Source organism: Tiliqua scincoides, chromosome 4 (assembly GCF_035046505.1).
Source record: "Tiliqua scincoides isolate rTilSci1 chromosome 4, rTilSci1.hap2, whole genome shotgun sequence".
NCBI lineage: Eukaryota > Metazoa > Chordata > Lepidosauria > Squamata > Scincidae > Tiliqua > Tiliqua scincoides.
Genome location: NC_089824.1, coordinates 101,915,042 through 101,931,018, shown reverse-complemented (window position 1 = coordinate 101,931,018; position 15,977 = coordinate 101,915,042). Strand labels below are relative to the sequence as shown.

General features: G+C 41.3%; 1 protein-coding gene across 4 annotated transcripts in view; it reads right to left on the bottom strand.

Annotated features, from left to right (window-relative positions):
* Window positions 1-15,977, bottom strand: part of RALGAPA2 (Ral GTPase activating protein catalytic subunit alpha 2) — a 190,102-nt gene that overhangs the window by 161,005 nt on the left and 13,120 nt on the right. For all 4 annotated transcript variants that reach the window (XM_066622986.1, XM_066622982.1, XM_066622983.1 and 1 more), the window contains exons 3-6: window positions 13,560-13,609; window positions 6,243-6,300; window positions 5,352-5,395; window positions 590-767 (exon numbers count right to left, since the gene is read on the bottom strand). In XM_066622986.1, the coding sequence (XP_066479083.1) occupies window positions 590-767; window positions 5,352-5,395; window positions 6,243-6,300; window positions 13,560-13,609 (330 nt within the window). The remainder of the gene's footprint in view (window positions 1-589; window positions 768-5,351; window positions 5,396-6,242; window positions 6,301-13,559; window positions 13,610-15,977) is intronic.

The following is a 15,977-nucleotide window of genomic DNA, read 5'->3' as shown; positions in this document are numbered from 1 at the left end:
GTCCCCAGTCTCCAATGAGCATCTGGCCCTCTGCAGACTTGCTGGAGCCCATGCTGGCCCAACGCAACTGCTTTCAGCATGAGGATGACAGTTCGACCTTTCATCTGAGCTGTGGGATGTGGGCTCCCTCCACTACTTGCTGTTTCACGTCTGTGATGCAGCAGTGGCAGCAAAGGAAAGGTTGGCCTTGCTTTGTGTAAGGCCTTTTATAGGCCTTGAGCTACTGCAAGACCTTCATTCATTCATATCAGTTCCATCTCTAATAAATTCATTTATGTAAATTTATTCAAATTTTAAATGTAAATTAATTCTTTTTTCCCAGGCCCCTGACACAGTGTCAGAGAGATGATGTGGCCCTCCTGCCAAAATGTTTAGACACCCCTGTTCTAGACTAACAGTCCATCAGTTGACGTGTGCCAATATTCAACAACAGGTGGATATGCTAAAGACCATGATTCCTGGAATACACAATTTAAACTCTTTAGCACACTTTTCAACCCCTCTGAAATCTGCAGATGTTAATCCCTAGGTACGTAGAAATATAAAAGCTTGCAATTTGGAAGAAAATATGAAAAGAGTTAGGACTAACCATCTGACAGACTAGGAGGAGGGCTAATGAGGGTATCCAGTGTACATGGACCTCTTGAGGACATCACTGCAGGGAAACCAGGCACAAGGCAAGCAAAAGTTAACAGTTGCTCTTCCGCACAATTTGTCTGGAGAGCTTGCAGCCAAAGGAGAAATAACCTGATTCCTTCACATCTTATCTAAAAAAAGAAACACATTTTAGGAGATAATACACAACTGATACACACTGACAATACTGAGAAAGTAAGATATTGCCTCAATGTCTTAATCAACTGCCTAAATTTACTAAATTTTAAATTACGAGATACCATTGCTCAGAACCAAGATACCCGATATTCAACTACAGGACATGACAGTGCTTTGCAAATATTTTAACCTGAGTTTTTTGTTTGCATTGGAGGAGGGTTTTAGTACTACAGTTACGGCTCCCACATTTGCTAGAATGAGGCCGGCTGGCCTGCCCTGTATCCAATGCGGGTTAAGGATGCCTACGGCTTGGCCCAGGGCAAGGGAAATTCATTCCCCTTACCCTAGGTAACGCCACAGCAGCCCCAATGCGGCTACTTGGATCTGTGCCACCTCAGAAGGTGGTGCACATCCAAGCAGCCCATGGTTGCTCTGGGTGGCCTGGGACTGGGGTTAGAATTTGGCACAGGTGCCAGGTCCTGGCAATGCCTCATTCTCAGCCATGGTCCGCCCACAGGCCTGCCGCACACCCTTCCCCCACCCCAGAACGCCTCATTCCTGCCTCCCCCCCCCCTCCAAACCCCTTCACTGGCCTAACTCAGCCGGAACAACCTTACCCTTCTGCCATCCAAGCAGGGCTTGCATTGAACAGTGGCATGAAAGTGCTTAACGGCACTTTCGTGACACCTCTGGGCCTGCACAAGGGACTTGAACCGGCCCATCCCAGGGGCTTGATTGCACCCTAAAGCACTTGGCAGTGAAATGCAGACCATATGACTATTCAGCAGTGGCTGTACAAATAGCTTTGTTACAGCTGCTTCTCCCTTAGCCTACACCAGATCTCATTACTCCAAGAACATGAGGTGAACTTACTACAACCTGACAGAAAGACCCAACAATTGAAATTTTACATTCAACTAAGGAAAAAATGGCACAGAAGTAGAAAGTTAAGTTCAGAACATTCCATTACTCAAACAATGGGAAAAAGAGCAATTAAAAAGCCTACCATTACTCAAACAATGGGAGAAAGTTATTTAAAAGCCTACAATACAGAAAAAGAAGAACAAAGCAGGACAAACAAGTTCACAAACACAAATACAGTTCTCAAACAAGGAGCTTAACACCATTTATTTGTAGGTTACTCTTTGTATAGGTGTAACAAACCACAATACTTCTCTTCCTCCTCCTGCTCTCTTTTAACCTTGATTTTCTGGTGCTGTCTTTGTTTCTAGATCCTGCTTGGGCCCTGTGCCAATCCTTGGTGATCATGCCAAGACTGTTAAACAGTACATTTCTTTATTCCAAGACTGTATCTTGCAAAGGTGTGTGATCCACAGCCTGCTGGAGCACAGCGGCAAGGAGTGGTAGGACAGGACTTCCATGTAACTAGCTTGGTGATGTTGTCACCACTGGGCAAAGAGGTTGCAGCTCTTGGTGACAACATAGCCAGAGAAGTTTGGCCTGACTGGGGCAAGGCTAACTGGGTGGAAACACAAAAGGGAAGAAAAGAAAAAAGGAGGATGAGAAAAGGCCAGAGGAAAGGAAGGAGAAGATGGAAACAAGAAAACAGGAGAGAAACAAGTACAAAGTGAAAAAAGCTGCCCTGGGGGGGTGGGGGGGAGTGGATTTGAGAGACAGAGAAAAGAGGACCAGAAGATGCTTTAATAGAACATGGAATTATATGTTCCTTTAAGCCAGGGCCAGTTACTAACAATGCACCACCAGTGGCATGGTCTGCTCTCTAGCACAGCAATTTTCACCCACTGTGCTGTGCCACATTGGTGTGCCATGAATGGTCTGCAGATGAGCCATAGGAGTTTGTGGGAGGGTCCTTTATAAGTAGGGCCATTGGGGGATGTGAGCCCCCCACCAGCACTGCAGTGTGCCTTAAAAATTTTGGCGCACTTGTTGGTGTGCCATGAGATGAAAAAGGTTGAAAAATCACTGCTCTAGCACACCCTCCTGTGGGCAGTATAGCTCACAGCCATGAGCAGTGTTATTCAAACTGTGCGGCGCGGTTCTTTAGGGAGGCACCAGGAACTCAAAGGAGAAGCGTGGGATGTCCTCTCGCAGCGATACAATCACACCCCTGGGCACCATACGAGCTCATCTTCTGCGTTTTTTTTAAAGCAGAAGAAACAGGAGTTGCTCAGCTGCGAGACTGGCTGCTGCCGCCCCGCCCTCTTCTCCCTCCACTCCAAGGCTGTCACCTTCTGTGTTCGCTGCATGTTGTTTCCAAAGCTCTTGGACTCCAACCCCCATCTGGCAAATACCAAGCATGCTTGGCTTGCAGTCCTTAACCATCACTGATCCTTGTCTGGTTGGTTCCTAGTTCCCAGCCTGGGATCGCTTCTCATCAAGGTGAAATCTCTCTTTTCAACCCCCTCCCTCTTCCACTCCCCCCTTTCAATCTCCAAACCTTCCCGCTTTCCTCCCCCTCCCCAAATAAAACGCTTCCTATTTTACCAGTCACAAGGGGTCTTAAAGTTGTTTCCATGCAGTTGGCAATTGGGGGGGGGGGAGAAGAGAGAGAGACAAGCACACACTTTACTTGGCCAGGAGCAGAAAAAGGGTACTGTTTTTAAAGTGATTTAATAATCTTGTTCTTTGACTGAAGAGGAAAGGCTGGATTTTCAAAGTGATGAATCTTGCTATTTGAAGGGAATACTTATCAGCCATTAATGAAATGATTGCCAACCCAATCCTATCCACACTTTCCTGGGAGTAAGCCCCATTGACTCTAATGGAACTTACTTCTGAGTAGACATGCATAGGCTTGAGCTGTGCATCTCCTAGTATAGGAGACAAATCAGCTTCCTAACCAAACCCTTATCAGCTCTGTATATTTTCACGGTCTATTTTTGTTTTCCCTACCAGCTGCTGGAAAAATTTAATTTCATTAAATTCATAAAGGGTTCAATCCTATCCAAGGAGAATGGGAGAAATGACTAGTTGGGTCCACAGGGGTGTGTGTGTGTGTAATGTTGGTCAGACTGGTTGTTCACAAAGTTCATTTGATAAAACAATTCTGTTGGTATGCTTACAAAGTTTAAAAAAATGAATCCTCCTGGACCAGACAAAATCTACCTACTCCAGCATCCTGTCTCCAACAGTGATCAGCAGCTGATCATTTATAAAGCATGTATATTGCTGTGTATTAATAATATATTTTTAAGATCTGCATTTAATTAATGATATGATTAATATAATTAATATTAATATAGTTAATATTTCTGGCCACTTCCTGTTTAATGATGTCACTTCCAGCCCTCAGGAACATGATGGGGAGTCATGGCCAACAGCCAAGGGAGGGTCAAGGGAGCCACTGGCTGGAAAAGTTTGAGTACCACTGGCCATGAGGACAGGCAGGGGAACATCACAAGCTAAAAGGCTCAAATACAATAAATCACATAAAAACATCTAATCCACAAAGTAAGTTGTGTATGGAGAAATCCTCATTTGTCCCAACAGTGCCTCAGATGCAGCAGAGTTCAATTCTTCAATCTCTGTAATCTTCAACCATTCAAAGTGTGAAAAATAAATAAATAGCCTAGCCTCTGCTTCAGATTGTAACCACACATCTGTGGCTGAGTTGGCATCTTATTGCTCCAATCCAGAATACTTTTGTTCAGTCAAATCTTTCAAAAGTTAATCTGGCATGCAAAAATAAAAGGCAGAGACAAGAAATGGAGACAAATAGAGGTTAATCCAAGTGGAAGATTCACTTAAGATGAGGAGAGGCTGTATGCTCTGGAAAAATTAAGCATTAAAGAAGCTGGTCAAGAGACAGGATGGATTTTCCTGTCTCTTTTCTCTTGAGACCTTTCGGCGAGGCCTGAAGACCTTGTTGTTTAACCAAGCCTTCTGACTTTATGGCCTTTTAAACATCTTTTATACATCTTTTAGTTGCTTTTTTACAGGCCCGATTCCTCTAAGAACTGCTGTTTTATGCTCTTTTATTCTGACTTTTTATTTATGCTCTTTTATTCTGACTTTTCTGACTACTGTTTTTATGGGTTCTGCTAATGTGTTTTTTAATATGTTTTTATCTGTTTGTGAAATTATGTTTTAATCTGTTTTATATGTTGTTAGCCGCCCTGGGTCCCTCTGGGGAGAAGGGCGGGATAAAAATAAAGTTTTATTAATTATAATTATAATTATAATTATTATTATTATTATTATTATTATTATTATTATTATTATTTTAATATCTGAAAAAGACAGTATTTGGAAAAAACTGTAAGTTTGTGGACAAGGCAATATAGAAGAAAGGAAGAGCCAAAATGAAAGGCAGAACTGAGTTAAAATTACATAGCTAACTAAAGACAGGAGAGTCTAAGCATTAATGCCCTGAAGGAAACAGGCAGACAAGAGGACCAAGGGAGCAGATGTTTCCTATATCTACAGTCTAGATCTGCCAGCCGGGATTTCTCCTCTCACTGTAGCACTGTGACAGGCACCGGCAGGAAGGGTCAAGAAGCTGTAGAAGTAGCATCACATGTTGATTGGAATTGGTCAGCTAGTGAACAAAAATCCAAATGTCTATTTAAAGAAATGGATTTAAAATAAGAAAATACCTTGAGACAGTTTCCAGTGTGCAAAAGTTTCTTCAAAACTGACCCTGTAATGAAGTAAAATACATTAGAAAAAGTTCCAGATATTGTAAGATGCTTTCCCTAAATAAAATACATCTACCATGGCCCTTATACTCTAAACCAGGGGTGCCCAAACCCCGGCCCTGGGGCCACTTGCAGCCCTCAAGGACTCCCAATGCAGCCCTCAGGGAGACCCCAGTCTCCAATGAGCCTCTGGCCCTCCAAAGACTTGCTGGAGTCCACAATGGCCCAACGCAACTGCTCTCAGCGTGAGGGCAACTGTTTGAGCTCTCGCGTTAGCTGTGGGATGAGGGCTCCCTCCACTGCTTGCTGTTTCATGTGTGTGATGCAGCAGCAGCAGCAAAGGAAAGGCCAGCCTTGCTTTGTGCAAGGCCTTTTATAGACACCCCTGCTCTAAACTGATGAGCAAAAACATTAGAATAACATAGTTCTCATGAACAGCTGACGAACTGTTGCTGGTTCTACCACTTTCAATTGCAGGGGGGGAGTGCACCTGAACTAATGGTCCTCCATACCAAAAATAAGATAACATTCCCTACAAATTGAAAACTAAATGAAAGGGCTAGGACAAGGAACCCTGTCCCCAACATATAGGATGGAGTTCAGGGAATGTTATGCTGGTGCAGAGAAGGTTTCACCTCCCATGAAAAGTTTTAATATACTATGAATTAAGTCTAGTAACACAAATAAACAAAAGGAAAAGTGATGGAAAGAAGGAACAATCTAGTTCCATTCGAATCAATAGGAATGTTTTCCATTGACTTCACTGGAGAATGGAAGAGTGCACCTCAACTCATGAACAAAACAAAGAATTAGGAGTAAAAGTGAAATCAAACATTGATGTACACTTACCTATGCTGTGGAAATGCCACCGATAGAAAATTCTTTCTGGTAGTAGTTGCAATATTCTCTGCAGAAACCAAACACATTAATGTTTCTATACCATGGTGACAGAGAGTAGTCACTCAATATCTAATTTATGTAACATAGGGCGCAATCCTTTTTTTAAAAAATTATTTATTTATTTTTTAATTAACACACACAAACATATAAACATATAACATACATTTAGGAGTGCTAAATACCATATACCATTACTAATTAATCATATTATATCTCCTAATCTACTTACTCATCTATTTCTAACTCTTATTGATTTATCCATTTATTTATATAATATACAATAAATTTTCCCTAATGCCCTATACTATATTTTCTAAATATTCACTTTCTACCAAGCCTAAACTAACTTCAATTGCTCATTAATATTAAAACAAAATAATCTAATTACCAAAAATCACCTCAGCTATTTTAACTCCAATCTAATTCTCCAAATTACACTTTTTTTCCTTTGACATAATAACCACATATAAAACAATTCTTCCACATGTTTACATTTCCAGCTATATTTAATACATTCCAATTCATATTTATCAATTTCATACATATTCTTTTTTTTCTCTTCAAATAAATTTGGACCATTGTCATTAGCTGAATAAATCCTCCAATTTTCTTTAACCCTCAGATTACCCCTCAGGGTTCTTTTTCTTTCTTATTTTCCATTTTTTCTCCTGCAATATCTTTAATAATTTATCTCTATAACAGAATCTGATAAATCCACATTTTCTTATATAGGGTGTGTTCATTCTTCCAGTTAACTGGAATATATTTTCTCCTTCTTGTTCCAACAATTTTGTGATTTGTGCACTCCTGTTACTTAGTCCATCTTATCTTTCTTAATCTCCATCAGTGCCTCTTCTATGCTTTGATGAAGAGGATGACCTTTTCTTTTCACCATGACCTGACAGCAACACTAATACACACATACTGTTGAAAGTGAAAGATTCCATTATTCATAAATCATCACATTTTTCAGAGCTGTTGGCTCTTAGGAGTTCACAGGTCAGATTATAGTTTCTGAACATGCAAGCTGCATGAAACTACATCCTGATACGAGTTGCCTAAAATGACAAATCTATGGCTGAAGTCTTTGACATTTTGATTTTCCATACTTGAACTGATGAGAAAGATGCATAGTCCATTCTTACCCAGCAAAGTAAATTACTTCTTCCAGTCCAAACACATGCTGTAGTGAATTGTAAATTTTTCCAATACAAAATACCTCCAGAAACCTCATAGTGCAGAATATTCTTTTCTGTGCTTTACTGCATTTATATGGGAATTCATTAACACGCTTGAAATAGAAATTAGGTATTACCTCTAACCAACACATCAGGGGACTTCTCAGTTCTTTTATCCATAGCCTTTTTTCCTCTGGGCCAAGTACATGACTAAGAATAACTTGAAGTATTTGCTTTGTCACAAGGGGCTCATTCCTTACCAGATTGTCTGGGTTTTTCTTCTTCTTTTCTTTACAGGTTATCAGAAGTATTGCAGCATACTGCAGGAAGGAGAACTGAACCATCCCACTACTGCCCCTTCCCCAGGTCAGCTTTACATTCACAAATTCTAAGTCACTGGTGTTTGTTTTTCCTATCTTATGCAGTACTTGAAGAGTCATAATTGTTATTGTAGGACTTCATTGTTTCCTGAAAAACATTGTTCTAAGGTCTGTTGACTATATTAACTACCTACAGGCACCACTTGATCTGGGGGTTATGTTCTTGAAATCAGCTTATATATTAAAAATGCGTGTCCAGCACAGAACTAAACTGACCCAGGAGTAGACAGCCTGGTGGGCAAAGGGCCAGATACAGATTGGGAGAAACCAGAAAGACCTCAGTGGGGCAGCGTGTGGGCAATTGGCTCATTGAGTAGAATACGGCTATACACACTATTGTGGAACTCTCATCTTCCAACTGCCTTGTGAGAAGAGGTCAGTCACTGAAGAACCATTATTGTCTTCTCCACATGCTGCCACTACTTTGAACAGCCTGAACTGAGCCCCTTCCTTCTTACTGGCCATAGGGCATCAACCATCTTGGGAGGAAGAGAAACAGAAAAAAGCATTGGAGATTTTTTTTAAATCATTGCATTGTACAGTTTAAGTATATGAGCTGCCTTTAGGAGGCTGAAAGACAAAATAAAAATCTGCAAAATAAAATCTATCAAGTTTCACTAAAAGGAAATGAGATGCGACAATTACTTTAGCCATTGTCAGTGTAAAAGAGGATTAACCTACATCTATCTCCGTTAAGCGTATCAACAGAAAGGCTGATACTTGCTTGAGAATGACAAGCATGTGGTTCATTCAAAACAGCTCAGTTCTGTGACTGTCTTGTATTTTGGAGATAGTAAGCTGTAATGGTTAGAGTATTGGACCAGGAACACCTGGGATTACATCTGTTTGCTTAAAGCCTACTAAGTGATTTTTGGCCAGTCTCTTTTCTCAGTCTACCTTTCCATGGGTGAGAAACCTATTTTCCTCAGAAACTGAGGGATTTGGGATGGCCCAGGGGGATTTTCCTGTCAGTAAGGCCAGCAGTACCACTGATACCTTGGTCAACCTCTGGTATGAAGAAATAATCTGGGCTAAGGACGCTATTGCTTTTGAGCGTACCTTATAATGGAGTCAAGTTGGTGCTCTCGTTTTCTGGGAAGCTACAAGCAATGAAGCAACTAGGCAAGTGTCTTGAGTAACCATACAGGAAAACTCATGACAAATCCAATCAAACACAAACTAGAATCCATTTTAAGACCTACGCTGTGGTGACAAATAGCTGCGACAAAAGAGTACTACAACTTCTTGGATTCTTTTCACTTCGCCAACCCAAAACTGTGGACAGAATTCCTAGAAGCATGCAATTGTCCATATGTGCGCTTGATCCTTGTCCAACCTGGCTGATAAAAGATGCCCTGGAAGGACCACCCGAATAAGCAGGGAGGATAATCTATACACATCACCACCTTAAAATGGTGGTGATCCATCCTTTCCTGAAGTCTTTACAAGATCTCACCATACTGGATAATTAGTGATCAATTTCAAAACCTCTCATTCTTGGGCAAGAACTATCACTCAAGAACGTTCACACTCTTGACTGATCAGTGGCAATTCAGTTCAAGAACTCCACCAAGAAACGGACTATATGAACCTATTTCTGACCAGCATTCAGTCAGGTTTTGGGACAGAAATAGATTTGGTTGCCCTTCTGCAGCGGTTCTCAAACTCACAGGGAGTTCAAAACAGGTAAGTCTGGAAGGGGCAGGGGGAAGGCAGTGACGCGATCCACAAGACTGTGTTGCTGCTGGGCTCATAGGAGCTTTCTAAAAAACTTACCCTCTACCTGCTGCAGCAACCTCCTGGCGGTGCAGCAAGCCCCACAGAGCCCTCTGCAAGGCTCCCCATGCTTCAAAGTAAAAAACTGTGATTGCAATCTAGAAGTGGGTTACGATAGCATTTTTTAATTATTTTGAGGTGTGGGGAGCCTTGTAGAGGGACCTGAGGGGCTCCCTGCACACTTAGGAGGCTGCTGCAGGGAGGGATAAGTTTTAAAAATGCCCATGAGCCTGGTAACGATGCAATCCTATGGATCACGTCACTGCCTTTCCCCCCTTCCCTGCCCTTTAAAGTGCCAGGGACAATCATTCTCAAGCTAGTGGGTCGTGACCCGCCAGTTTCAGAACCACTGCCCACACACTGGGATGGAGGGAAGATGCATTCATGTTGATTCTGCTGGACTTCTCAGCAACTACTGATATTATCAACCATGGTACCCATGTGACATGCTTATATAGGATGTTGGACACTGTTTTGCAGCAGCTCCAGTTCTTCCTGGACTACATGTTATAGAAGGTGGTATTGGGGGACTCCTGCTTGATGCTGGCCTCTGCCCTACCATGTCCTTCAGGTTTGAGCTTATCTTCCATGTTTAACATGAAGCCACTGGGAAGTTCGTCAAGGAGGTCAGAACTGGATGCCACCAATGGTCAGTCTGTTTTGGAGGTGGTTGTGCTCCCGTTAAAGGATCAGGTTTGCAATTTGGGAGCGCTTTTGGACCCAGCTTTGCTTTTAGAGAAAGAAGATGGCCTTTGTTGTAATGGAATTATCTATGTGGAACTCTGTTCCAGTGGCAATAGGCTGGCTCCATTTCTGCCACTATTCTGAAGATGTATTTATTTGCTTCAGCATTTGGGGCTGTGTGTTTTTCTGGCACAGTTGTTAGACTATATCCTGCTGTTTGCTGGGGTTTTGCTAATGTGTCAGTTTGAGCATGTTAATTTTGTTGGACTGTTTTTTGTAGTTTGGTGATGTTCCAGGATATCCTGCAGCTGTGGCTTGGAGTACATTTGCTCAGTTTAGACTGGTATGCCAGCTGCATCCTTTCCTGGGTTGGTCAAACCTGATTAGGGATATCCACACACTGGTTACATCTAGACTGGATTACTGTAATATACTTCATGTCTGGCTATAGGCTGCAAGGAGGCTTCAACGAGTGCAGAATGCACTGTGCAAGTTTTGGCTGTTGCCATGTTGTTTGACTACATCACTCTACTACCACACTCAGTTTAACTGGCAGCTGGTCCACTTCTGAGGGCAATTCCTTCAAAAACCCAGATCCCAAGTTGTATAGGGCTTTAAGGTTAAAATATGAACATTCAACTATTCTTGGAAACAAACTGGGTGGAAATGAACCTGTACTAAAACTAGTGGGATGTTCTGACTAGTCCCAGTTAAACTAGAAGCTATATTAAGGACTAACTGCAGCTTCTGAGTAGTCCTTCAAAGGTAACCACACATATAACCTCAGTAATAATTATTTAAGGATCCCAGGAGGATGTGTAGCAGAAGGAGAAGCACCTTCAAAGCAGATCCAGTTTAGGTATATTGAGGGATTGCAGTTGAAACTTAGGATCCAGGGTCTGAAGAGAAACAAGGACACTAAAGTATTGGTGAGGCAAATAGATGAGTATGAGATACCAGCTCATGTATTTAGAGCTGTAGATACCATATGGGGAACGATGCTGTAGACCCTGCCCCTTTCTAGTACATTTCCCTTGGGGGAATTCCTTGCTCTCCAGTGTACCTCCCCCACCAGTCATTTGTTCCATTACAGCAATTGTGACTAAAGGATGTGACCTTAGGATGCATCACACAAGTATTTAACGCAAACAGAAGCATTCTCACCTCTGAAACCTAATATTTTTAAAGCTAATTTGCAAGATTCTATTAACACTGAGACACTTGCAGATTAGCAAGTTTTAAAAAATTGTGCAAATCTGTTTTCTAAAATATGTTTACTAATATGTTTGTAGTTTGGTTTTCATGCCAGTTGCCAAGCATCAATAATCCTAATTAGCTATTGAACTAATTAGACTAGAACATGGAGAAAGTCCATATTCTTGTTGACATAAGATGAAATGCGAGCCAACCAATTAACTTAATCTCCTATTGCTAAAAAATATGAATGCATATTCCAGGTGATATTTATACCATTTCTCAGCCCATTACTTGCTTTGAAGAATCCCTCACTGGTTTATAACAGCTCTTTTCTAAAGAACAATTCTATTACTCTCTAAAGGAAAACTACTTCTGTTCAATTATTTTTTAAAAGCTGGAAAAAAAACCTTTCAAGATAAACCTGAAAAGAAATTCTGCTTAATTCTTCAGCAAAATAAAAATGCATGCTGAATGGTACACTGATGGTTAATTAGGTCTGCAGCTGTTTAAAAGAAAAAAGATACCAGCGACTGGAGAAGGCACCATAATAACTTGATAAGAGCTTTTCAACCCCCCTTCCCCCACGCCACACGCAGAATCACTCTTGCAAGCACCACTGCTTTCAGGGACACAGTGTGTGCTCACCCCACAGTAGTACCTGGAATGATGGAGATGCTTCCACAATTGCTGCAACTTCCTGTTCTCTCTTCAACTGTCTCCCCCCCTCCCGTCTCTAATCCTCATTTCTTTTGAAAGTGTGCTAGTGAGCAAGTTGCCACACAGCTGCATCATTTCACCAGCACATTGCACCTCAACTATCTCCATTTCTGACAGAATCAGGCCAAGTGGGGGAACATGGTCCCTGTAGCAGTAACTGCACTTTACACATGTAACTCTACATGGCTAGGTACGACTGCTGACTCTCTGAAGTACCACAAATTGGACTCATACCACTGGTTCAAAAGCAATGAACTAGATTGAAGTTATGAGACCCAATATTAGGTCCTGCTGTCAAGTCTTGGGCCTTCTAGAAGCAGCTTTTCCCCCCTATACTGTACATATAAATTTCAAAGAGATTTTTAAGAAATCTATAAACATAAAGCATTATTATATGTTACCATTGTCACTACAGAAATTTTGGGAGGCAGTATGGCAAAACGAATAATTTTATTTGTATACCACCTTTCAACAAAATTGTCAAAGCAGTTTACACAATACAAATAGCAATCAAAATCATGAAAAAATTCTAAAAATAGAGTCAATATAAAAGTAAAACCAATTCACAAAAAACTAGAATGGGTATAGGCTGGAGAAAGGTCTATAGACACATGGTGCAACTCTGCAGCCTGCCCAGTATGAATAGGACACTCTGTACCATCCTAATACCTTAGTCAGCAAAACAAAAATGAGAGAATATGATAAGAATCCCGTCCAGACCAGGCTGTAGGAAGACTTAGAGCCCAATCCCGTGCATGTCTACACAGAAATAAGTCCCATTATAGTCACTGGGGCTTACTTATTATTATTAACAGTATTTATATACCGCTTTTCAACTAAAGTTCACAACGGTTTACAGAGAAAAATCAGATAACTAGTGGCTCCCTGTCCCAAAAGGGCTCACAATCTAAAAAGATGCAAAAAGAACACCAGCAGACAGCCACTAGAACAGACAGTGCTGGGGTGAGGTGGGCCAGTTTCTCTCCCCCTGCTAAAAAAAGGAGCACCCACTTGAAAAAGTGCCTCTTACCTAGAACCCCTGCTAACTGGGTAAGTGTGGATAGGATTGGAGTCTACCTCACATTCTCAGTGAAAGCACTGCAAACATGACAGGGCCTAAACATCTACTTGATTTTTTTATTTTTTTTTTAAACACATCAATTACAAGTTGAATGTAGAAGATGGGAATCATCCATCACCACTATTTAGAACAGTGTCAAATATTCACAGGTTAGCCATGATGTGGAGGGGAATGTTTGCCATAAAGAGAACATGTTCATTACTAATGCAAACAATCCATGATGTTATATAAATACTAAAATGTCATAACTTACTTCAAAAAGAAAGAGAATAGAGTCCAGCTCCTCTCTTTGTGATTTATTCCCTGAAGAAAAAAAAAGAATGTTATTTGTCACTATGGTTTAAAGACAATATGCCACTTGGATAACAAAAATCTGACAGGAATTATAGCATTAAATTCAGTACTGTTACAAAGAAGCCTACATACACATTCCTCTATGATTTTGATGATGAAGTTTGAAAAATCATAACCATATCTTTGATAATACAAGCATTTGGCCATGATGATCACTACCCATCTGTCACAAGGTAATAAATATAGATTCCTGCTTAGAATATATATGTACCATCTTACAAATTTGCCAACCAGCTTGCTTTCATCTAAAAATTGAGTGCTGTCTTAAGGAAAAGATAAGTGTGTGCAGTTGAGGGTATGGAGAAATAAAACACAGATGGCCTAAGGAGCAGACTAAAGAGAGTGTCCAGCATAAAAGAAGAAAGAAAGCTGCATATACAGTATAGGCATACCACTGTATCCACAGGGTTCCATTCCAGAACCCCTCCCCGGATACCTGACATTCTACTCCTCTCACCTCCAGAGGGTCCTCTGAGCCTAAAAAAAGCTGTGGACATCTGTTCATGGCCTCTGCTAGGCTCCACCTGAGCTTACAGGCAAAAAAAGTCATTCTGGTTTTACAAAAAACCAGAAGTTATGATTTTTTCACCTCTAAGGCTCAGTTTGACCCCACCACGAATGCCTGCAGCCTCTGCTGGGCTCAGAGGACCCTCTGCACAAGTTCCTTGTACTAGCTCCTGAGTGTCACGAACTTGCCATAAAGCACATTTGCAGGTACTCAGGAGGAGAGTAGGCCAGCGCACAGATGTGCGCTGGTGTCACTGTCCTGGAATCACATCGGAACTGGGGGAATTTGTGTCGGGCACAGGGGGGTGGGAGAGGGTGGCAGGAGCGAGAAACGAAGACAGGGAAGGGGCATTTGGGGATGGGGGAGGGCGGCCCAGGGAATGGATTGGGCCCTGGAGGGGGTTGGGACCAATTGCAACAGCACAGGCTGGATTCTAATCCCCATCCCTGGCCCAACCAGTATTACACGGTCCACTCGGATTAGTGCCCCTGGAATTGTGGACACAAATCTGAATAGCCCTATAGGGTTGCCTGGGGCGTTGTTCTGGGTAAGGGGAATAAAATCCCCTTCCTCTGAGTTACACCCCAGCCTGCACCTACCTCACACTGAATACAGCACAGGCCTATTGACCTGTCTATTCAGCAAGAGTTATTGCACCCTGAGTAGATATGCATAGGATTGTGCTGCAAAAGGCTGCATGCTACTGGTGTGGAAAGGGATGCAGATGTAAGGATACTCTGAGAAGTAATGTTCCATTAAGCCTTAACTTCAAAAATTATTTTGAAATACCTTTACAGATCTCTGGCTGCATATCTGTAGATTAAACTATGCAATTACATCACTGGAAAGTGGCTTAAAGCATATTTTGCAGGTCCTGTAGAGTAAGAATTTACTTTCAATCCTTGTTCCAATAACCTTTTTGTAGCCACAACATACTGAGTTCATGTTTTCATTAAGCTAGTCATTATTACCTGAAGATCCTTCCTTAGTTATTCTTTAGATCCTTTACTATTACTATTCCAAACTACAGGAAGCTCAGTCAACAACTAACAAAAGATTGAAAATATCATTGATTGGCATACTTAGATCTCAGGCAGAGACTTGTAAGAACTAAATATTGGCACAGTATGTACGATGTTCCTAAAAGTACCATTTTTAAAGATCTGATGGTGTTATTTCAGCAAGCTGTAGTTTAATTCACAAAACTTTTCAAAATTGTTTCAAGTGCCCCAGTGACAATGGGAAACACTTTGGTGTGTTTTGTCCATTATTATTATTAAGAATACTAATAATAGTTACCACTAGTTCAAACTCCATCAATGAATACTCGTATACATATGACAGTAGGGGGCTTTACCCCAGCGTGCACAACTTTATACTTACCCTCATGCCACTTTGTGGCCCACTCAGACAATTTGAAGAGGCTGCTTAGAAGCTCTTCATAGTCTGCTTAGGTTTTAATTATCCTGAAGAATTTGGTATCTCCCACAAACTTGGCCACCGTACTGCTCACTCTCAACTCCAGATCATTTAGCAACCAGTTCAATTGTGATGCTACATATTTTTTGTCAGGAGATCAGTAATTTCACACTGGCATTCTTTAAGAACTCTTGGGTGGCTGCTGTCTGGACCTAGTAGCTTGCTGATAGTTGAACTTGTCAATTAGTCCTAGAACTTAATACCACATCCATCTGATTCCCAGATGCTCTTACTTACATACAAACATAAAAGCATTTCAAATATAGGTTCTTATACTCCGCCATCTCTCTCTTCAACAGTAAAAATCAAACCAAGGAATTGCCTCTGAAG